At 41.2% G+C, this 25,425-nt stretch overlaps 1 protein-coding gene across 8 annotated transcripts in view; it reads right to left on the minus strand.

The window, feature by feature from the left end:
* The window catches only part of RBMS3 (RNA binding motif single stranded interacting protein 3), an 860,635-nt gene that overhangs the window by 649,703 nt on the left and 185,507 nt on the right, over positions 1–25,425 (minus strand). For all 8 annotated transcript variants that reach the window (XM_075547116.1, XM_075547121.1, XM_075547113.1 and 5 more), the window contains exon 2: positions 9,485–9,657. In XM_075547116.1, the coding sequence (XP_075403231.1) occupies positions 9,485–9,657 (173 nt within the window). The remainder of the gene's footprint in view (positions 1–9,484; positions 9,658–25,425) is intronic.

Below are 25,425 nucleotides of genomic sequence, written 5' to 3' on the forward strand. Positions count from 1 at the left end.
TAATTAACCCATCTCCTCTCCTAAACCCCTCTATGAGGGGATCTCCGTTGGTCGACACTTGGGCCTTGGGTCTCCACTCTGCACTTCCCCCTTCATTTAATATGATATATATATACACATATATACATACATATATACATATACACATATATACACATACATACACACACTTATATCTTTTTTTTTTTGCATGATGCCTTATACCTGGTCCCTTGGGCACCTCGTGATCGCACTGGCCGGTGTGCTTCTTCCATGTGGGCTTATTTGCTTCTGAGCTAGATGGCCGCTTGTTCACCTTCAAGATAAGCACCTAATTTTGCAAACCAATGCTACCCTTGTTTCTACTAAAGGAATGTTCTAGTGGCCATAAATGAAGGCTTTGAAGCCAGAGCCAGGCTTTAAGTCTGAATGGTGATCTCTCTTTAACTAAGGATAAAATTCTATCTCCTTACACTGGCACACTTAACCCTTTGATTTAGCCATGAGTTATCTTCACAAATTCATCTTTTAGTCTGGTCTACACCTTATCACACCTTTCCCTCTCACAGCTACTGAGTCAGTGCTGACGCCCATCAACCTCCTGTGGGTTTCTGAGACTGGAAGTGCTTACCAAAGACACCCACCCCTCTTCCTCATTAAAAGCTATTGGTGGTTTCCGACTGCTGCCATGAAGATTGCAGCCCAATGGGTCACCTGTACTCACCATCATTTAGCTACTCTGACTTTCTTTGGTTCTCTGGAATACAAGGTCAGATGTACTTTGAGACTTTTGTACAGGCTATTTGAGCTCTAAAATTTCCCTTCGGCTAATTAGTATATGTCTAGATTTTTGAAACTGATATTACCTAAAAAGTCACCAGTCTACACTAACCTTTTAGTCATTACTTATGAATAATTTTCGTGACATTTAAAAAATGTAACTTTCTTAATTAATTTATCTGTCAATTGTTTCACACGATCAGAAATTCTATGAGTAGAAATGGTATCTTTGGTACTAGGCACATAGGTGACATCCAAAAATTACTGTTGAATAAGTGAGTGCTTAGAATATAAATACAGGGAAACAGAGGAAATTCTGGATACCCCAGACATGAAGCAGATAAATCAAGGGCTCTGGGGAACTAATTGGAAACTGAGGGTAAGAATGCCCCCCAAAGCTGGATGTTATTGCTGACTGGGTGGATGATGGTGGCATTCACGAAGAAGTAGAAAGTAAAGAGACAGCAAGTCAAGGGATACCCCCTTATGGAGAATTGGCTCAGTGATTCTTAGGATACATGTCAACATCTAGAACTACAACGAGTAACCAGGGGCTCCAGGCAGAAATGTGCTAATGATTGGAAAGCCAGAGTTACAAAGCAAAGAGGGAAAGGGACTTGGAAGAGTGGGAAGAGAAATGTAGCGCCTCTTCCAAACAACGGAATATTCAAGAGGCCGTTGGAGGGAGAGAAGTTGAAAATTAAACTCTGAAACAAACAATAAACGAACAATCGGGAGCACTCCAAAAGGGAAGAATGACACTCCAGGAAGGAGAGAGTTGTTAAAGAGTCAGGTGAGGTCATCAGTGCCCGATGGCACAGGGAGATTAAATAGAAGGCGAACTATAACAGAACCAGCTGTGTTTGGAAATAAGGAAATCACTGAGCAAATTGGGAATCAGGATGACATAAGATCTTGCCGAAGTCTTGGTCTTGAATACCAATCCTTCAAAATTCTATCCAATCCATATGATGTGGAATACCACCCTCTCCCAGAGCTCCAGGACTCTGACTCATTCAGAAAAAGTTGACAGTCATTTTTCCTATCTCCAGCTCTTTTGTGCTAGCACCCATGTGGGTACAACAAAACCTGAATTACCTTTCCATTATTCTATTTTCACTGGTCTCTATTTCTATGAGAGAAAGAGCAGATAATGATCAGGTATCAGGCAATTTGGATAAATATATTTTCAGGTAAATCATTAGGTAAGTAAACACTCAGCATCACTTCCTTAATCCAATGTAGTTAAAACAATAAAGAAAGATCCATAGCTCTTTGTTGTTGTTGATTTCTATTAAGCCATCTCTGACTCCTTCCTAATCCATGTACAACAGAACAAAAACACTGTCCACTCCTACACCACTCTCAAAATCGTTCTGTTTCGGCCCATTGTTGCCAACTGGTATTAATTCATTTCATTTACGATCTTCCTCTGTTTTACTGACCCTTCAGTTTACCAATCATGATGTCTTTTTTCCAGGCCAATGGATTAATAGGACAAAAATGTTCAAGATGACCCAAAGATGCGGGTAAAGGCATACTATTTTCAAAATTCACTAGACTTTTAGTCACTAGAATGTATGTCAGCAATAAAAGTAAAAATGCCTATCGAATTTTAATAAAATGAATCAAAATAGAAAAATTTTTGGCTAAACTCAATTAAATGAAAGTATCAAAAAGTTAAATGTCAGAAAGTATGTTTAACATATAAAAATCATGTGCGAGAGCGCAAAATCCTCCCAATTACATTTAAAACATATTTAGAAACCTTTTCCTTATGCCTGGTCTATGGGTCCAGTTTTATGATCCAAAGTTTAAATTCATCCTGAAATTTCTCTTTTTTGTTAATCCTCAAATTTCTTAATAGAAATAATTGAATAAATCTTTGGTTAGTGTCATAGGATAACCAGTTATGCTGGATCTTTTGAATGCTAGTCAGATAGGTAAAACAAAGGATTAATTTATAGTTTCCATCATTGCAAGTGCCCTTTACTTCTTGTAATCTCAAATGTTGATACATATAAGAATTACCTGAAGGTTTTTAAAAAATCTTGATAACCAAGAGAAAAAATCTCATGACAGTTTACTGAGAGTCCCTCTTGAGAATCCAGGAGGTTCAGTAATTTTAAAATTCCCCAAAGGGTCCTTATTAATATGCACATAGGAGAACCTCTGACCTATGCTACCCTTGTGCCCATTCAATGAATGTCTTCTTGGTTGTGAATGAGGATGTTGAAGTCAGAACCAGGTTTTGGATCCTGGTGGTTATGTAAACTCAGATTGTGTCCCTTATGCTCTCAAGCCTCAGTTTACTCAAAGACTGCTAAGTAATAGGTAATTAGTTATTAGATGATTATAGGGTTGTTGTGAATATTAAATAAACAAATAATGAAATTTCCCAGAGTACGTGGTATGTAATACACAATAAATACTGCTAATGATACACACATATGAATATTGCAGGTGCTTATTGTGAATGATAGTTAAAGTTATTCATCAAATATGGATACTGTATCTGGTTTCCAATAGATAGTCGGCTAAAATAAATGAACCTACTATTGCCTTCATACATGAAATCCAATGCCTGATCTCTGCTGACTCAATGAATCCAAGTGTTTAGTTTAGGTCTTTAAGGCACTTGCCTCATGAAAATTACACAAAGGCTGGGTTCAAAGATCTTTGAATTCACTTCCTGCTCACACCTGCCATCACACGAATTTATGGCACTGCGAAAGGAGCTGTGTAATTTGAGTCTGACTTGGAGAAGAAAGCTACTAATAAATTTTCCCAGGTCTTATTAGAGGGGACTTTTAAATCTTGAACGACACTGTAAGACAGAACGCAAAGACTTTCCAGTCACATTTTTCTTATTTACTTGGTTACCCCAGAGTGCATGATGACTTGTTTTCCTTTGGTTGTATCTGAACAGTTTGACAGATAACTGTGACAAGGTTACTTTTAAATTGATAAAAGGTTTGATTGTGTCGGTGCATTTGTCAAAACTGTCTGACAACGGTGTATAATGGACTCTACACTCGGAGCCCGGATGGCACCTGAGTCTGCTCTTACGACTCAGTGTTCAGTGCACACCAAGCCAAGACATGCAGCAGCATTGGGGGAAAGTCAGGAAGATTAGTTTGGGCAGACCCTGCAGCGCCCAAGCACAGCATGCCCCTCTATTCCCCAGTTTTTCACTTGTTAAATGTTAAAGTGACATTCACAGCTCCCTCTAGGGTGTCACACCTGGAGCAGAGAGAACATTTACCCAAAACCATGAAGGGCAGCCCAATCGACTCCTCTGCTCTTCTGCTGATGACTGGAAATATGTGTGGTCCTGTTTATGAGCTTCTTTCGCTTTCCCTTTGGTCTCCTACCAGCAGCCTTAGCAGCAACGCGTCCATTCACTTCATCATAGGCACTCTGTGTGGACAGTCTCGCCATGAACTCTGGCTTAGCTACTCAAGTGGAAGTGAGGGCAACGTCCTATACTCTTTGGGAGAAATGGATTAAGTAAAATATACAAACCCAAATGACTTTTAGATAAAAGGTAACTGTATAGGTGGACTATATAAATAAATGGTTTATTCCAGATTAAACTCTATTCATTACACCAAATATGTTTTGTTGTTTTAGAGCAATTTCAATGTGCTTCAGTGGAATGTTTACGAACCTATATTGAAAGTTAATAATTTTTTACAATGTGGAAATATAACTCAATATTTTAAAAAAATTACCACACCATCAAAATTTGAATCAAATTGAAATGTTCTCTCTTGCTTCCTTGAATTCTTTCCATCTATCCTCATTTCTATCAGCTTCTCTTGAGATACGCATACCCCAACCAAGCAAAACCCACTGCTGTCGTATCAATTCCATCTCAGAGCCACTCTAGAGAGTTCTTCTGAGGCTGTAGAGATAGATAGGAGCAGATTACTCTTTTTTCTCACACAGAGGCTCTGGTAGATTTACATTACCAGCCTGATGGTTGGCACTCCGCATCCTCACTCACAGCACCACGAGACTCCTTTGGCTAAGCGTAAAAAGACAAAAAGACCAGCTGTTTGCTATGGATGGGATTCCAACGGATGGTGATGGGGACTCTCCAGGCCAACGTAGAACCGCTCCTTCTCCTGGGCAGACCACTTACCTCTCTCGCGTTGACTAACTGGTGGGTTCAAACCACGCTGGCCCTGTGGTTAGAAACTCGCCGTGTAGCCCACCTTGATACCAGGCTCCTTGTAAGAATGGGGGAATGTAGTCAACGTGTTCCACCCATGGTCTCCGAGTCATAGCCCTATCTTATGAATATTTGTGTATAGTCCATTGGAGTTTTGTTGTCAATATATTTGCTTATGTGTTTATTATATTATATTTTATAATACAGCCATTATATGTTTAATAGCACATTGCGGATCCATCCAAAGCAGAGCACGGAAATGAGAGTAACTGAAAATCAAATGTTTCAGATATTATTCTGTCTTACCTCATTGTTATTTATTTCTTTGGGGGAGGGTGGAGTTCATTTGGTTAACTGCCTCGCAGGTACTTTATCTTTTAAAGGATAAATGAATGCAATGACAAAAGACATCAGTTGCCACACACAATTATTCTAGTGTCCATATTATGAATTCAAACCCTTCTCTGAACACAAATTTTTCTTCTGGATCTGCTTTTCAACCATTTCTTATTCTGACTGCTCCTTGCCCTCAAAACACATGATTGGAATGTATTCTTTCACCCAAAAGACAGGTATAGCTAGAAAGGTATTCCTTGGAGCAAAATCATTCTTTGTGTTTATTATTCTCTGGTGTGTATGTGAGTGTGCGTGAGTGTGCGTGTGCGTGAGTGTGTGCGTGTGTGTGAGTGTGCGAGTGTGCATGTGTGTGTGTGAGTGTGCCTGTGTGTGTGAGTGTGTGTGAGTGTGTGTGTGTTAGTGTGTGTGTGTGTGTGTGTGTATGTGTGTGTAGTGGTGGCGGTGGTGTATTTTTCCATTGCTTTGACTTGCAATCCTAACACAGGAGTTTTGACAATGAATGTGAATGAAATTGCTCAATTAGGATTTTCTCTTAGATTCTGTGGAGAAAAATAATGTAATTTATTTTTCACTAATGCCATGTTTTGCTGTTCATTAGTATGAATATGAGTGCTCTATATGAATACCAGATACTTCAATATGTCTCTGCTATTCCCTGTATTTCTGCTTTCTAGCGTTATATTACCATGGATATTAGCAAATACTGCATTTCTCAAAAGAAAGCGTTTAATCTAAAAGTACTTTTCATTTTATAGGAATGCACATGGCAAATGGATCCTGATGGTAATCGCACTCAAACCTATGGATAGTACCTGTTCCTTGGGTGAACTTACTTTCAAAGGTCAGCTGAGCAGCAGCAAGGTAAAGTGATTTGGATCTTTAGAATATGGTCGTATAAATTACTAACGACTCCTCGTAGAGAACACACTGCAAACGAGAAGGCCTGTCTGGGCAGATGAACACCACTCCCCCACCACAGGCCTCCCAGCCATCAGGTCAAATCCAAGCAGCTGAATCAATTCAAGCTGGACCTCTGCCAATTCCTCTGTACGAGAAGACTGGGTGGAGACATGAAAGGTGACCCTGGAGAAAGTTTCACTGATAAATAATAGGACCTCCAGTCACATTACCGAAGTTTTGAGAGGCAAAAACAGGAAAGCTTTTTCAAGGCAGATGCAGTATTTTGCAAATGCAGGAAATCAAAGTTAGCAGGGGACAAATAAATTTATCTAAAGCCACAGATGCAGTTGATGAGGAAGGCAACCCACACTCTTAGTACACAGCCATGTCCACTTCCAGTCGTGGGAAAGATAACGTATTTGCCCAACAAACAAACAAAACACTATGCCATGGGCTAGATCCTGATAGTAAACAAATACTAATAGGAGCGTATGAACATTTCCCTCTGTTCACTTAACTTTCTTTAAATTCCTCAAAGGCACACACGAAACACTAAACTTTTTTTCCTCAACAGCAGCTGGCTCTTAGGTTGAAAACACTCTTACAAACTTTCAGATAATACTTTCCATGTGCACATTCCTGGCAGCCTTACCTGCAGACGCAGACTGAGAGAGAAATACACAGTTTGACGCTACCTGGTGATGTATTCATAAACCAGCTCTCCTAAGAAAAAAGCAAAGAACCCCTGATTTGTAATCTCTGATCATTTCCACGGCAGAAATACTCCCTCTCACTGCAACTGATTTTAGGCCAAGTCAGCATCAACTAGCACACAATATTACTGAATTTTTATCAGTTGCCTCTGGAAAACTAGTCAGAAGTAGCTCCTTCATACCACTGATATTACCATTTAACCTAGAGTTAATCCAAATTAACCCACTTTTTCATAAAGTGGAAACTGAGGCTCCAGGAGCCTTAAGATCCCGGAGTGGCCTAGCAATTTCTAGTGTGCAGAATTCTACTTCAGCTTCCCTCGGTCCGGTAAAGAGACGTTTGATGGTGTTCCTGTTCTTACAGCAGGGAGAGGGCTTCTCAACCTGTGACCCATATTGAACAGTATCCAGATCCTCTTAATAGACATTGGAGTCTACCCCGGGGTTGATGAAGGAGAATACCTTGGTTCGAGGAATCTGTGGTGAATTCAACTAGCTTTCCAGGAGGTGTAGGGCTAGAAACAACAACAAACACGATTCCTCCATAAGCATCTATATATCGTATGAGAGAGCTTTATATCAAAGAGTAACTATATAGTAAGGAAACATCCCTGCCCAGTCCAGAGCAAGTCCATAAGTCTGATATTAGAGCACATGTCTAATGCTAGTCTATAAATTCCTCTTCAGATTCAAGCAACACATGCAGTGATGCCAGATGCAGGAAGATCACAGGCCTGTGGGCAGAAAGTCTTGTGGATCCAGTGGCAGTGGAAGCATCTCCAGGGCTCGGCTGCCATTAGTGGCTCCCCGTGGCTTGTCAACAGGAAGGTGAGGCAGAGAGAATGTGTGTCCCAGGTAGAAGACAGGAGTTCCAAGGTAGAAGACAGGAGTTCCCAGAATGCTCAAACACCAATATTTTTAGCGAATGAGATTGATATACAAATCAAGGTGACATTTAATCTTCCAATTCACATAAGAATCCATTAAAGGAGATACTTTATCTGATGCTTCTATCACAGAGCCTATAAATGTTCACAGTTCAGAAGACCTGACTTTCCAAAAGAGTGGATATTTTTCTAAATAGGAGTCACTTATCCGCTATTATCCAACCTTAATATTTTATAATCATCTCAGCCCTAAATCTAATAGTCATTGGTATGCCATGGTATCTTAAGCCTGTAATGTCTCAACTTCTTTTTGTAACTGATTTTAAATAAATATTTACTTCAAAGGTTCTGTTTTGCCTTTTTCATAAATCAAGGCAGTCACTAGCACCCGGTCCCTTCCCCCTAACTCACACCTGTGGTTGGCAGCTGACTATAGAGTTAGGTGTTTGTGTTTTTGTTTTCCTGCTACTTTCTGCTGTCTTGATATCTACTCCCCTGCTTAAAATCCAGAGCAAAGGCAAATAAATATTCTCTACTTTGTGTTACTCCCAGTAAGTATTTCAGAGGTTGAAGAGTTCACAAAATGAGTACCCTCTCAACCTGCTTGTACAAGTATTGCAAAAGAGAAAAAAAATTGGGTAATAGTTTCCCAGTTGTACAAATACCCACCTAAGACCCAATCAAATCCTCAGTACCGATACTACTTTGAAAATAACCAGACAATAATATAAATATTACCTAAGTTTTATGATTCTTATTCAATTATTAATTTTATTTGTAGGGTAAACTTACATATGTGAAATTTACTTGCATACCTATAAAAGAGTTAATAAAATATATGTTAATAGGTAAGAGATTAATAAAATTATTTTGGAAAGAAGTTTAATCATATGTATCTTTCCTAACAAAGACAAAAATTACTTGGTGAGACTTTATGCACAGCAGAATGGACTTGTTGAAAGACATCTTCTCTGGACTTGGTAATAGATGTTTTCAGGAAACTGGAGAATAAGCAATAAATTCTCCAAGTACCTGGCTCTGGTTGGAATCCAGATAGAGCAATGGAGAAATTGTTTGACTGCTAATCAGAAAGTCAGAAGTTTAAACACACCTGCTGCTCCATAGGACAAGGATCTGGCAGTTGGCTTCTGTAAAGATGGAAATTACACGGGACCTTTCTACCCTGTCCAGCAGATCCATTATGCATCAGAATTGGCCTGTCAGCAATGGGTTAGTGAGATTGTTGGCTTAGACCTACATTTACCATAGCCTGGCCAGAAAAGCCTTGGGGAAAATGAAGTAAGCATCCTGAGAGCTACCACTCCTGAGTTGGATGGTCACTTGACACTTCTCAAGAAAGCCGCTGCTCTCATGGGACTTCTCACTGGTTCCACAAATGAGCCTGGAAAGCTCAAACCAATACTTGCCCAATTTCAGGCTGAGGCTGCCATGTCAATGGGCACCCTGCTCTTGACCCTCTTTCTTCAACACAACACAAATTATACAACCCTAATCTCTAAAGCAAACTGAATTCCAAGTTCAAGGCTACATTCTGTTTGCACAGCAAAGCCTTCCTCATCAAGAACCAGCAAATGAGGTGAGGGGATGAAATAGCCTGTCCTCTTGTGGCTTGTTATCTCACAGGCAAGTATGTAGCCTAGACCCAGTGCAGAGAACAGAAGGGGACTTACGGTTGGCACAGCTTGATTAGGTCCTGATCAGTGGTGCCTGGTGGAAGACCTCGAATGTACAGGTTGGTTTTACTCAACTGTTCCCCGCTGCTGTTGCTGCTGCTGTTGTTGCTGCTGCTGTTTGTGCTGGGGCTGGGAGGAGCCATGGGGTGGGGAGCTGGTGCATAGGACTGCTGAAAACAGAAAATGGAAAAGTAAAGTCACACCTGTTCTCAGGCCAGCAGAGCAATTCCAAAGCTGTGTAAGTTTATCGACCTCTCCGATCCACACAGGCATACACATAGTGAGATTCCTTCCATATACTGCTTCTCAGAGGAGCATTGTTTTCCTTTCATGGTTCTGTCTTTGGATAAGTCAGTCAGTCTGAAGTGGTGCCGATAATAATAACAACAACATTATTATTAATAGTAATAGTAATAATGTTACTAGGTATTGCTTTAAGCAGCATAGGCTTCTAAGTTGGTCTCTTGACAACATGGCAATTCTCTTTAGAGTCATAATGTAAGATGGTATCTTTTCAACTGAAAATGGCTCTCTTGGCACCAAAAGAATGGCTCTAACTTATCTTTAAGAATCAGGCATCTTTGCTCTGCCTCTGTTGCTTTCATCACCAGCACTCTCCAGCACTCCATACATAGTAATTCTATGAAGAAATAAATGAATCTATGGCAGTACTTTGCCCTGGTTCCCACAACGTCCATTCCTTTGTAGTGAATCTCCCTTGTTTCAAGACTAAATGTCTTGCTCTTCTTGGATACAACATCCTCTTATCGAGCTTCGGCAGCATTGACCATTTGGACCAGAAAATTCTTGGTTACGGGCTGTCCTGTAGATTGCAGGATTTTTAGCAGTATCCTTGGCCTTAGCCCACTAGATGCTAGTAACATTCACCACTAACTGTGAAAACAGAAAATGTATTCAGCTAGCGCCCTGGGGATAAATTTCTCTCCAGTTTGGAAACACTTCTCTAATGTGTCATGCCATTTTATAGAAAAATGGAAATGATCTGAGGATGTTTATAATTAGAAATGCTATTACATCACTATTAGCAAATACAGATACTTATTTTACGTTATCATTATTGAATACAGGCATATCACGTAAACCCTCGACACACACTGGCTATTTGAGTTTCAGTCTCGACTGGGTCTTTTGGATGGTTCCTTAACTACCTCAGACTCAGCATTTCCATTCATACAAAGGGGACCAAATGTGTAATTTCCAATATCATAACTCAGACTCAGCATTTCCATTCATAACAAGAGGACCAAATGTGTAATTTTAAAAATCACAGGGCCCGTTCAACACTTAGGTCTACAAATCTGATGCAAATAAATTATATGCGAAAAGGAGAAAACGCACGGTGACTGTTAGCAGTGACATACTTTGTGGGAATAACAGTGACCGTGCTATGGACAGAGCTCACAGCCCTAGTGGCGTGGCGAGCGGTGCATCGGGTGCTGATGCAAGGTCCGAGATTCAAGCCCAACAGCTGCTCTGCAGGAGATGGATGAAGCTTTCTGTTCCTCAAGATGTGCAGCCTCTGAGTCCACAGCAGCAGTCCTCCTCTGTCCTGCAGGTTTATGAGTCAGAAAATACCCCAAGGCAGTGAGTTTGTAGTTTTGGATGGCTCATATCTATCTTGAAAAGAATACTCGCTATGAGAGATGAAAATGAAGTGGGGGGGGGGTGTACTTTATGTCTCTACAGTCTCATTCTAAAAGAGCCAAATAAACACAAGTACAAATAACAAGTGCAGACATTGCATCCTAAAGCAGTGTGCTGAAGCCTAAGTCAATAGCCTTTTGAGCCGGGGAAGATGAGGGGATACCCTGAACAGGGGCTGCCATGTTCTTGGTCAGAGACAGTTGAACCCTTAGTTTAGAGCAGCGGTTCTCAGCGTATGCGTCATGATCCCTTTGAGGGTCGAACAACCCTTTCACAGGGGTCGCCAGATTCATAACAGTAGAAACATTACAGTTACAAAGAGGCAATGAAAATAATTTTATGGTTGGGGGGGTGTGTGGTCACCACAAAAGGAGGAACTTTATTAAAGGGCTGAGGCATAGGAAGGTTGAGAATCACTGGCTTAGAGTTTCCCACAGGGGTTCCCACTGAATGGAGGATAATCCAAAATGTATTAAAACTAACCTCAAAGCCCCACATGAATCTTTGAGTATTTCTCCAATTATATCCTGGACCAACCCCATTCCCAAACCTATAACCTCCACTCTCCGTCCAACTCTGTTCAGCTGGACTCTGATATAGGCTTCCAATCTCATATCAATTATCAACTTCAAAGCCTGATGGTTTCTTTCCTAGGATTTATATATATGGTCCTTACCTAATGTGTTTAATTTTTAATATTTGTCTCTATCCCTAATCTACATATCCCCGGGTTGCAGAGTTCCAAACTTTATATCGAGAGCTTTACCTCACACCTATCATTTAAAGTCACTGTCCCTGATGTATCGTGGCTCTGTAGAACAGAGTAGAAATGCCCCTGTGATTTTCCGAGACTGTCACTCTTTTTGGGAATAGAAAGCCTTGTTTTACCCCTCAGGATGGCTAGTGCTTCCAAACTACTGACCTTTCCGTTAGAAGCCCAACTAGGTGCTTAATAAATAAGTTAAATAAAAAAATAATAAGCACAGCATTCAGCTGGTAGAAACAAGGGGCCATATTTTTAATACCTTTTTTAACGGCTCTTACATCTCTTATCACAATCTATACATTCCTCCAATGTGTCAAGCACATTTGCACATACGCCACCATCATCATTTTCAAAGCATTCTCTTCCCACTTGAGCCCCTAATATCAGCTCCCCATTTCTTCTCGTTCCCTCCCCTACCCTCTCTCACGAACCATTGAGAAGTTATATTTTTTCCATATCTTACATCATCTTCAGTTGCCCCTCACCCAGTTTTCTATTCATCCCCCTGGGAGGGGGTTCAAAGTCAATCCTTTTGATCTAGTCCCCCTTTCTCCCCACCTTCCCCTAATCCTCCTGTTATCTCTACTCTCCTTGTTGACCCTGAGGGGTTTATCTGTCCTGGATTCCTTGTACTGCGGGCTCTTACCTGTAGCAGTGTGCATGCTCTGGTCTAATCTGATTTGTAAAGTAGAATTGAGGTCATGATAGTGGAGGGAAGGAAGCAACAAAGAACTAGAGGAAAATTGTGTGTTTCTTCGGGGCTGTACTGCACCCTGACTGACTCACCTCTTCCCTATGACCTTCCTGTGAGGAAATGTCCAACTGTCTACTGATGGGCATTGGGTCTCCACTCCATGCCCCTACTCAATTCACGTTGGGTTTGGTTTTATTCTGGGTCTTAGTTGCCTGATACCTGATCCTATCAATACCTCATGATCACACAGGCTGGTGTGCTTCTTCCATGTGGGCTTTGTGCTTCTCAGCTAGATGGCCGCTTATTTATCTACAAGCCTTTAAGACTCCAGGCATTATCTCTTTTGATAGTTGAGCACCATCAGCTTCTTCACCACATTTGCTTATGCACACATTTTGTCCTCAGGGATAGTGTTGGGAAGGTGAGCATCACAGAATGCCAGATTGTTAGAACAAAGTGTTCCTGTGTTAATGGAGTACTTGAGTTGAGGCCCAATGTCATCTGCAACCTTAGTTCTTAACATATAGATATGAGTGCATCATCTATTCCCCTCTCGTTATATATAAATATATTTACATATGTACATGCCTACATTTAGGCCTCTATAAAATGTCCTTTTCCTCCTGGTCCATTCCTCTATTTCTTTTTTACTTCCCTCTTGTCCCACCATCATATTCAGCCTTCATTTGGCTTTAGTAATTCCTTGCTGCTACATTGCCCTTGATTGACCCCTCAACTAGGCATCTGGTGACCTTCCTTCCATTGATTTTAGTTATTGGTTGTTCTCTTGTCCCTGAGTCGGTTCCCCCCACCCTTCCTTTGAGTTGGTTTCCACTCACCCCCCAACCTTCCTTCCTTTCTCCCACCTCCCCTTCTCCCTTCAACCCCTGGAACCATTGGCCCCATTCTTTTCATCTCTAAATTGTTATCTTGCCTATCTTATCTAGATAGACATGCTGATGTATTAATAAATGTTAAACCCACGCAAAGCTAAAATAAAACAACAAAGGAAGTCAAAACCAACAAAACAATAACAACAGCAGAAAGCAAGAACAAAATAACCAAAAAAAGCCACTGATGAAAAAGGAAAAGCCTATAAATAGTTCACGTTCTGTTTGTTGGCCTTTACAAGTGTTTTCCAAGGGCCACGTCTTACCAGCATCCAGTCTTGCTCATTGCTATAATAGTCTGTTTTTTTACGAAGAAAATTATTACTAATTGGGAAGTAATACATATATCATATCATTCCATAGTTCAATCACGTCAAGCAGTATTGTCCAATTGCTACCACAATCAGTTTCTAAATCTTTCTTAACCTTCCCAGAATTTCTGATTTTTTCAAGTCCCTTTTTCCGACTGGTCAAAAGGGAAGGACTATATTCCATTGGCCAAAATGCTACTCAGTACATCACTCACCTCCCAACTTACCACATCAACCACCTATCACAGTGATCTCATCCCTCCAGGCTCCATGCTAGAAACCTGGGTGTCAATTTATCCCATGTCCTATTCTGACTTCCCAGTCGAGCCAGCCACCGAAACTGCTCACAGGTTCTTGAGGAATCTTTTCCTCTGAATCCTGATTGTTTCCGTAGATCTGTGTCTGCAACGTTGCAAAGTTACGGGCTTCAAGCCTTTTATCTAGTCTACCTCACGCTTCCCAGTTCACTATGACAGAAGAGTTCATGAGGAACATAAACTGGCCAAGGTCGGCTTGGTTGTTTGTTTTGTTTTCTTTCATCCTTGTTTGTTCATTAGAGGGATAGAAAAAGGAGAGACCAGATATGAAAAAAGCCACTGAGAGGACCTACACCCTTCTTTGCAGTGAACATGTTTCTCAAACATATTTTTTTAGGATTCTTTAATTGAATACTGAAAGTTTAGGGATAAAGGGGTGTGTCTCCACCATATACCTAGCTACATGAAAATTTTCTGACCATGCCACAATAAAGGAGTTACAAAGAAATAAGTCACACATTAGAAACCTATGGGGACATTCCCAAGCTAAGCATGCTCAGACCCAGGTCACCTAGGACCAGGTAGCGATCAGTCTGGGCATAGCCACATTAGACACCAGCAATATTATGTCACACATGCATCTAAACTCAGCCACTAAGATTGGCCAATACCCTCACCCAGGACTCCCACCCCCACCTCCCACCCTAGCCCTTGGGGAGAGAGGGGTACATATCAGACTGAGGGCAGGCTGCTGTCTCTCAGGTAGCTCTCTCACAGGTCAGTGTGTGGGATCTCCCCCACCTATGAGGTGAGCACGTACAAGCCCGGAGAGGGCCCTCTGTTGTTTTTGTTTTGGTTCCAGGAGTCCACTTAGGTTCTGTGGGCTCCTCTTAAGGGCCATTTTACGGTGTGGTTTTCAAGATCCCCCGTAAGTGGCCATTTTCAGTCAAACTTTCCCACAGACCTGCCATACGGTCTTGCACACTTTCCAGAGAGCCAGAGAAAGCATACTACCTGAGCCCGGATTCCCTGAAACTTCCCTTTCCCTTCTTAAAGCTACTTGGATTCACCAAAGTGCCTTTGCCGCATGAATTCTTTCAGGGTTGAGAAGCAAGACCAGAGGTAATCCCCCACTCCCCTGTCGCCCCCAAACCTAACAGGACCCGTATTTTAAAATGGGAACATTCGAAAGAGTTGGAGAGGGCTATGCTCCTTCTGGTCCCAGTGTTGACCTAAAATGCATGTAAGCACGACCTTGGGCATTGGATATCTATGCTCAGCACACACTTCTTTCCAGCATAAAAACGTGTTACTTCCTAATCCAAAATGCTCTGTTCTCCTTCTGAACCCTCCCATAAAACAAAATCTGTGTGTCTGTTATAAATTCTGCACATAGTAGGGGTTTAACACATTCTTGCTGAAGTGGTCTGTTGGTCTCTATCTCAAAACCAGACTAGCTTGACCTTGTACTTCTCTTATGTGCTTTATTCACTTAAACTTCCCAGGGCCTTTCAAAAGATATCTGCTACCACTTTCATCACCCCTTGCCCCAAATTCTTTGAATTCCATTCTGTACTTAGGCTTCTTTTAAAATGAGGCTTTGTTTAAAGCAGTTTTTCCCATTGCCCAGCCTTTCAACCACCAGGGAGCCAGAAACATGTCTCCAGCTGTAGGTATCAGCTAGACCAAACCAGAAGGAGCCCTTGGCTGATCAAGTTTGAAAAAATGCCAACACAGTCATCAGCATGTGTTTCCTTAGTTCTTATTTTTTCCTCAGCATTCTGGGACACCATTTCCATAACTAGAACACCATTTAGAAGGTGGCATAGCATCCCAAACAATAGTGTAACCTCCAGAGGACCCAACCTAGTCATAGGGAAAAAAATAAAATCAATCAAAACAACCAGAGCTAAACCAAAGTTGGTGCGGATATAAAGAACTCTGTGTGCATGGAGATGGGGCATGTCATTTATAAATGAGAACTGAATCATTATTGTGGAGAAATTATATATTTCAGAAGGCTTTTGAAAGAAATATGCAATTGCAATTTTTTTTTCTTACAGTATTCTAAAAATTGTGTTGAAATGAGTTGGGTTTTTTTTTTCCAGTGCTACAGAACCAGTGAACCTATGAATTTCAAGACACAATGGGTGGAGGGGCTTTCCCCAAATCTTATTCTTTCATTTATCTGTTGATGATCCACTGAATAATTCAGGTAATCGTCTGCATTGTAAATCATTCCCTGGTTTTAAGAATTATAAATTCCTTCATCTCCACCCATTTTGAAAATACACATCCTTTAATCAACAGAAAGTAGCCAGAAGGTTCCAGGGATGCACAGGCCTAAATGAGTCATTTGGGAAAAGTGAAAGGATTGTCTAACCTTTCCTATCAAAAGCAGAAGCCTTATCCTCAGCATCTTGCTGGCTGGAGTGGGAAGAAACACAACAAGCAAAGGGGGAGGGGCAAAACTCTCTAGGGTTAATAGGTCGCACCAGGCACTTTCCTGATTAAAAGTTCCTTTCTGAAATCAATCTGCCTGAAGGCTGATTTGGAATTTTGTCAATTAGCTATTAAGTCATAACACAGAAAGGTTAGTTAATTTTTACAAAAATATTCCTCAGATAAAATTGACTTTCCTCTTGTGCTCAGAATCACACTTTATAAATCCCATTTAGGGCTCTGGAGACTCACCCTGTCTATGGTTACTGAGTCCCACAGCACGGTGCTCTAACGGACACAGGCTTGCTATGAAGTTAGAGTCTCAGCCACTAGCCCCAGTAGAAAAGGCAGATTTTCAGAAAAGAAGCTTATGACAGCACCTTGACAGAAGGAGGGAGATAGAGGGTTTCTCCTGAAGCTACATACCGTGGGCAACCACAGGGTTTGGCTTTGTTTTTCCTTAGAGAGCTACTACCCTTCTTGGCCTTGTGGGGTGAAGATGTTAAGGATTGTGTGATTGGACTGTTTGATCCACGGGAGAAAGACAGAACAGTTGGAATGTTTAAGATTACAGCTCTCGAAGCCTTATGGGCAGTTTAATTCTTCTATCATGTGTTGGTTTGGGTATTTCAGAGAAACGAATCCACAGAAACTCATGAATAACAGAGAGTTTTATATAAAGGTTAAGTGTGCATCAAGAAAACATCCCAACCCAGTGCTGCCCAAGCACACAAGTCCAACATTAACCCATATGTCCAACACCAATCCACAAAGTCCTCCTCCATCTCACAAAACACACACTATGACACCGACTGCAGGAGGAAAGCCAAATCAGTGAACCTGTAAGCAGCTCAGCGCTGGCAGGGGCCTCCACACGGCTACTCCAGCACCCAGGGCTGCATCGGGGTACGTCCATGCGGCTTCTTCCCAGGGATGTCTTGCAGGAAGTGGGCCTTGCCAGCTGAATCACGGAACTGGCTAATGCAGCTGCACCTTGTTCCAACCATCATAAAGCAAGAGACCTGACAACTAGAAAGATGAGGCTCACGTAGCCATTTATCTCTCTGCTCTTCAATTACCCCCACATGTGTTTATTGGCAGGCCAGGTTGGCACAATAAACTAACTACCTCATATAGGGTTGCTACAGTGTTTGTTTTCCTTTGTTTTTCATTTGCAATCATATGTGAATACGCTTGGTGAATTGGAGCCACAGTTGAGTGCTTTAGCCGGTACCTGGAATTCTGGCTGTGGGGACACACCCAGAAGACCTGTGATCTGCGTCTGTCAACATTACAGTTTAGGAAACCCTGTAGGGTGTTCTGTTCCATCACATGGGGTCACAATGGATAAAAATAACCTCAAGGGCACACAAAAGCAGCAACAACTGCATGCGGGGGCCCTTAGCTTGGCTGAGCAGAGTATCCTCTTCAGGAAATGAACTAAACTCACTGGGCACCCAGGATGGAAAATGTCTTTCTTTAAATAGTGCCTCTCATAATTACAGGTATCCCTCATTGTGTGTTTACAAAAGTTTTATAGGTTATCCTGTAACCGTTCTAGGAATCAAACAATCATCCTTTCTTTTGGGGGGTAAGGAAACTTTCTGAGGCACAGAGGAGGGGGCGAAACCTTCCCAAGGTCATTACAACTCAAACTCCCTTGAAACCAAGAGAGGCTGGCTCCCAAAGCCAGGCAGTCTTCTATGATACTCTAAGACTTACATTCTTCGTATGAATATTCATGCTATGGCCCCATCGAAGAAGAAATGCCTTCTGAGAAGCAAGTTCTAGCAAGTACAAGTACAAGCATCAAGAAAATAGTGAAGATACGGGATCAAAACCAGGTTGACGAGTGCATCTTAACTCTGCATTACAAAGGAGAAGTGGCCATCAGAACCAAGTGTAATACGTGGTTTTCAAATAAGGTCAGGATTCATGGTCTGCAGTTTCATAATAGGAAAATGAGCTGGCTGGTACATCATCCTCACCAGCTGAGTCATTTAGTGTGCTTTCTTAATATGCCTAATTTTTCAATTTTGAAAAGTGAATCAGCAGGGGCCTCCTACATCCTGGTGAAATGGGTAGTTTGTGCATGTAGGATTGGAAGTTTGCTAGCGCTTTACCCTTCCCTCTCTCAGTCCTAAGTAGCATCACACGCTGTGCTAACTGCAAGGTCAGTGGTTCAAAGCTACCAGTTACTCCATGAGAGAAAGATGCATTTGTCAGCTCCAGCAAAGATGTAAAGTCTTGGAAACCCAAAGGGACTATTCTACTTAGTCCTCTAGGGGCGCTACAGGTGGAAATTGACTAGATGGCAGGGATTTTTTTGGTTTCTCCCAGGACTGCGGCCCCATTATTTCTATACTGCAGTCAGATTAGAAATAGATGTAAATAGTTGTCAGTATTTCACCTTGTTCATTTTAACAGAAAGCTTTGGTACACCCAATGTTTTTTATCCTTTTAGTCATATATCAGCAAATTAAAGTAAATCATCCAGGATCCTGCTTTACACAATATCATATTCTACTTGATGATCCGTTCCTCCCCAAACCAAAGTCACTGCCCTTGAGTCGATGCTGATTCATAGCGACCCCATAGGACAGAGGAGAACTGCTCCTGTGAGTTTCTGAGACTGGAAATCCCATCTCTCTCCTGAGGACCTGCTGAAAGTTAGCAGACTAGTGCGTAACCGCTACGCCACCAGGGTTCCCCTTCCACAGAGGGATTGTCATATGAGTACACTATCGAGAATATTTCATTTTGTTTTAAACCAGAATTCTCAATGCCGGCACCAGTGATCTTTTGGATAAGACATTGTTTTATTGTGGAAGACAAGTCTGCAACATCGACTAGCCAGCAGCATCTCTGAACTGTATCCCTTCGATGCCTCCTGATCTATCCAAAGATCCACTCAGAGGTATAATTGTTCCTGGTTGGGGACCGCTGATTAAAACTGATTAAAGCTAAGTCCCTATGCTTGATGATACAACTAATCATCTGATCTCAACCACTTTACTGAAAAACCCATCACAACCCCAAGCTCATCTTCTTAACCTTGCCTACACACAGCTCCAGCCACTGTAACCAGGATGTTGACGTGCCACATTGCATATGTAGCAGACTCGGGCTGGCACTATTTCCTGTAATTCTTTTACAATGGAAATTTTATACATTTTGTGCATGCAATTTCCCTAGGATAGGAATCATGAGCTACTGATGCCAAACGACAGTCCGCTCTACTCCCAGCATCTGGTTGCTGGCAAGATCTGAAGGTGGTTGGGCTGGTGATTCTGGAGTGGCCTTGGACTCCACCACACAGCAGTCTGTGCTGCTCATGGTTTCCCCAATTTGCTTTCATTCATCTCCAGTGCAATAGAATTTGCACTCTGTTATCTACTCCAGGGTAAAACCTTGGCTAGAGCCTCCCTTGGGATGACATGCCAACCCTTTTACTGTCCCACGATGGATGCAAACCGCATTCCTGTCTTAGATCATGCATTATTTAGCCTGCGCAGATACGTGCAATCCATTGTTCCGTGGATGACACTGCTGCTGCCGGCTCTTGGACTCCTCTCTCAGACGTAACCTTGCGTGCACAGACCCCTCCTTTAATGTGAGCACAAAATGAAAGAGTGGCCTGGCAAGAACTGTGACAGTCACTGGTGTGTCCATCATGGCCTCAAACTAGGGTGAATAAGAATCTGCTCATGCAAGACATAAGGAATACAGCAAAGTCAGTGTCTGGGCAAGGCATGGGATTTTAGCCATAGTTTCATGAACCACAGGCATCGTGGCTCTTACAGTCCACGCTAGGCAACTGCCTTGCCGTTATCTAGAACATGACTCTGGGAAGCAATCATTTCAATTATTCCTCTCAGAATAGAGTTTGGTGAAAACCGGTCCTACTTCTCTTTTACAACTCACAGCTCAGATATGGAAATAAGCAACGAAGGGCAAAACTTCTCACAAAAGGCAATCATTTGAACTTCTCTGTCAACTGGCCTAGGTAATAGCTGCTGTCAATAGTGGTAACATGGTTCTTCAGAGATCCAGACTGCCTGCTGTGAGTCCACTAACCAGGCATTTCAACATCTTGTGCTTAGTAAAAGCAGGATTATGATCATGTCACCATACAAACACTGAAGCTGAAATGTATAAATTACCTGAAAAATATTTATCAGAATGACTGGCGCATAGTCAATACTCAATACATCCATTTTGTTTCTATCATTTGCACCAGCAGCAGTAGCATGAGGCATATCCTTAAAAATGGCATTGTTCTCTCAGTTCTGCTGGCGGTAATTTAGCTTAAAGAAGGTGTTATAACAATGAATCTTTTGGGGTTTGTTTTGTTTTAACATGAGAGTTACTATGTTTGATATCAACTTACGTCATTAGGGGAGCGGCTTTTCATTTTCATCAAGAACCAAAGAATAACAACTAAGCAGTGATGACATTAGCATTGGGACTGCAATACAGCTAATTAGTTGCAAGGTTTCTACAAATCATGATGCGGTTTTTATTAAAATTCTGTTAGGATGCGATTCACTTTTGCTCTACTTATTAATGTTTTTGAAGCCTCAGCAGATTGCATAATGATCACACATTTTCTGTATTATTTATAAATAGGCTTAATATAAGTCATTGAATTCCAGTCAGAGATTTAGATATTAAATGTCATTTAAAAATTCATGGTACTTGGGAATACAGTAGATAATTATGGTTCATTCCAAGTACCTACAACACAATACCATGAATTTATTTACAAGCTGGAGAAAAACTGACTGCTATAAATAATACATTTGGCTTTTATAAATAGTGCCCACTTCTCCACCTACCAATGGCATCTAGTCCTTGCCTCAGCCCCTTTTTATAATGGCCCAACTCTTGAACAATTAAATCAGGGTATTCAGAGATCCAGAGGTGACTATAATCCTGCATAGTTGCCTGTCCCATTTGTTCAGGGAACACTTCAGAGGTCACCGAAAATGCCTACTTTCAGAATATCATTTGGCATAGTATGAAAACCTGAAACATATCTTAATAACTATTGACAGGAATCCCTGTGATTATTAGTATCTCAACTAAAATTAGTATCTCAAAAAATGCTATGACAGCTATAAACAGGAGGTCTTGTAAGGACCGAATCCATTACCCTAGACTCACATTCTAACAGCTTATCAATTATGCCACCGTAAGTTAAAATTGTTTTGCTACTAGGATTCTAGTTCATACAAGTATTACAAACAAAAGGTGCTTACACATGTCTCTGAAACCACTGAATGACTGCAGACAATTTCACTCGCTCTCAATAACACCCTTGTCTTCACTCGCTCACTCAATGCCATTGAGTAAATTTGAGGAATAGCAACCAGCAGTCCTACCCTTGCAGGTTTCAAAGACTGTAACTCTTTACAGTAGAAAGTCTCATCTTCCTTCTATACTTGCCTTAGTGCCTTTCTGGGGAGTGGGGCGTGGAGGAGGAGAAATATTAACAAAAACGCATTCAATCAAATCAGCTTCTGAAGAGACTTGCTGAACCAAGTCAAAGCAGAGAGTTCAACTCAGAAGGGAATGGCAGCTGTTTTTTGGGACTCCAAAGGGATAAACTTGATAGATGTTTTTAATCAGAGGAATGGAATATTCCTTATTATGAAGAAGTTTTAAGAAAATGATAAGCTGCACTAGTGGGGAAAAGTCTAGAAAACTTGTGCAAATATTTTTTTTAATTTTTTTTTATTTTAACAATTTATTGGGGCTGATACAATTCTTTTCACAGTTCATACATATACATACATCAATTGTATAAAGCACATCTGTACAGTCTTTGCCCTAATCATTTTTTTCTCTTTTCTTCTTTTACATTTTATTAGGGACTCAAACAACTCTTACCACAATCCATACATATACATACATCAATTGTATAAAGCACATCCATACATTCCCTGACCCAATCATTCTCAAGGCATTTGCTCTCCACTTAAACCCCTTGCATCAGGTGCTCTTTTTCTTTCCCCCCCTCCCTCCCCATTCCCCCCTCCCTCATATGCCCTTGGTAATTTATACCTCGTTATTTTGTCATATCTTGCCCTATCCGGAGTCTCCCTTCCCCCCTTCTCTGCTGTCCCTCTCCCAGGGAAGAGGTCACATGTGGATCCTTGTAATCAGTTCCCCCTTTCCAACCCACTCACCCTCCACTCTCCCAGCATCGTCCCTCACCCCCTTGGTCCTGAAGGTATCATCCACCCTGGATTCCCTGTACCTCCAACCCTCATATGTACCAGTGTACAGCCTCTGTCCTATCCAGCCCTGCAAGGTAGAATTCGGATCATGGTAGTTGGGGGGAGGAAGCATCCAGGATCTGGGGGAAAGCTGTGTTCTTCATCGATACTACCTCACACCCTAATTAACCCATCTCCTCTCCTAAACCCCTCCATGAGGGGATCAATACACAGAGTCACTATGGCAACCATTTCAAGAGATAGCATGTGATCAAAATGCAAAGGAAAATGACATGAAAGGAGACAGCTAACTAAGCTGCATTGAAGGCATTTGTGGAAAACCAGGGTCCAGGAATTGACAGAAGAAGACCAAGTACAATGTTTGAACAAGCTGATGAAACTCTGGAAGTACTCACTTGTCTCTGCCAAGGAATTAGGAAGAGAGCTACCTGGCCAGCAGACTTGAACAGATCCATAATTGAACCCATTCCAAAGAAAGGTGGCCTAGCAGAACGTGGAATTTATAGAACGATGTCATTAATACCACATGCAAGTAAATTTCACGAGAAGATAATTCAAACAATGGTTGCATGGACGGGGAGCTTCCAGAAATTCAAGCTGTATTTTTAAAAAAGACATGGTACAAGGGTTGTCACTACTGATGTCAGATGGCTGAACGCAGAAAATGTCAGAAGGATATTTGCTGGTGTATTATTGACCATACAAAGGAATTCCAATGTGTGTGTCAGAACAAACTATGGATAACATTGAGAAAATTAGGAATGCCAAAACACTTCATCCCATTCATTCTACCCACGAAGAATCCAAAAAGGCACAAAATCCAAGAGGCAGTCTTTGAAATAGAGCAAGGAGATACTGAGTGGTTTAAAAATCAGGTAAGACAACATATCAGGATTCAATCTTTTCACCATAGTTATTCAATCTGTCTGCTAACTAAATGATCTGAGAAACTTGTCTCTCTGAAAAAGCAGCTGGCAGGATAAAAGGAAGGCTTATTTACAACCAGAAATATACAGATGACACAACCTTGTTTGTTGACACAAGGAGGTCTTGAAGCCCTTGCCAACAAATAACAAAACTGTATTCTTTAGTATGGATTGCAACCCAATGTAAAAACGCTAAATTCTCACAATTGGTCCTATAGATAACATTATCATAAATGAAGAAATTATTTAAGTTGGAAAGGATTTCATCTTTCTTGGATACACAATCATGCTCATGGAAGCAGCAGTCAAGATATCAAAGGTTGGGGGGCAGGGTGGAGGCAAATCTTCTGCACACGATTTCTTTAGGGTGTTGAAGAACAAGTGTTTCACTTTGAGGACTTAGGTCACCTGACCCAATTTACAGTATTTTCAATCACTATATACATGTGAAAGATGGTCATTGAATAAGGAAAACTGAAAAGCAATGGATTCATTTGAATTCTGGTGGTGGCAGAGAATATTGAATGTACCACAGACTGCCAGAAAAACAATCAAATTGGTCTTGGACAAAGTACAGCCAAAATGCTCCTTAACAATCCTGATGATGAGCCCTCGTCTTGTATACTTTGGACATGTAATCAGGAGAGACCAGCCCCTGGAAAAGGACAATCTGCTTGGTGAAGTAATAGGGTAGCAAAAAAGGACACGGTCCTCAACCAGATGGATTATCGCGGGACCTGAAACAAAAAGGTCAAACATAGCAATTGGGAGGATGGCCCAGGACCAGTCAGTGTTCATTCTGTTGCACATAGGGTTGCTATGAATTGGAAGCAAGTTTTCGTTACGGTAACAACAACATCTCTTATTTACAGTTTTTTAGGTTCCATCGTCCAATGCTTTCTCTGCTCAACCAAAATTACAATCTGTCACACCGCAAACAACTCGCATAGCTCCACGCTTTATCCCTTTCTAAATTGAATGGAGACCCCGAGATGGAGATACAAGATTCAAGATCACTAAGATAGGCTGAAAACATTCTGCATTGCAGCTAACAGGCTCTTCCTGATTTCCTCCTTCAGTCATAAAAACAGATGTAATGACTCATTTTGCCACTCAAATGTCTAAATAGTTTTCCTTTAACCCGATCATATTTCTGATTTGATTATTCGTAGCTAATGCATGATAGAAATAAAACATTTTATTTCCAAACATGTAGAACTCAAATCAACCCTATCAATATTGGAAAGCCCATCAGAATGTCAAACAGTAAGAGGGTTTTTTTTTTATATATCAAGTGCGGTTGAATTTTGTTTTTCTGCTTGTGAGTCTGCGTTGACTCGGGAGCAAAATCATAATAGCATAAATAACATATATGATTTCATCCAACGTAATGAAAACATATATATTTAAAATCATTTCCTCAGTTCCATTCAGAGTGAATGCTGATGGGTGTATTAGACAATGCAGACAGAGCATTTCCACCTTCACAAAAAGCCTCTTCAAGCCCTGTTATCAGAGAGACCATTGTAAAGTTGATAATGGCAAATATAGTTATGTTAATATGCAGTATCTTTTCATTTGATCTCTTTTTGACCCATTTCAAACTTGTTTCACTTTTTTTTTATTAAGTGAAGGAGAAATACATATGGATTTTGTCACTGGGGAACCCCCTCTGGCCAGGGATATGAATAACCTTGTTATTATGCAGAACGCGTTAGACAGCGGATTGTTGCAGATGCCGTCTG

Source organism: Tenrec ecaudatus, chromosome 4 (assembly GCF_050624435.1).
Source record: "Tenrec ecaudatus isolate mTenEca1 chromosome 4, mTenEca1.hap1, whole genome shotgun sequence".
NCBI lineage: Eukaryota > Metazoa > Chordata > Mammalia > Afrosoricida > Tenrecidae > Tenrec > Tenrec ecaudatus.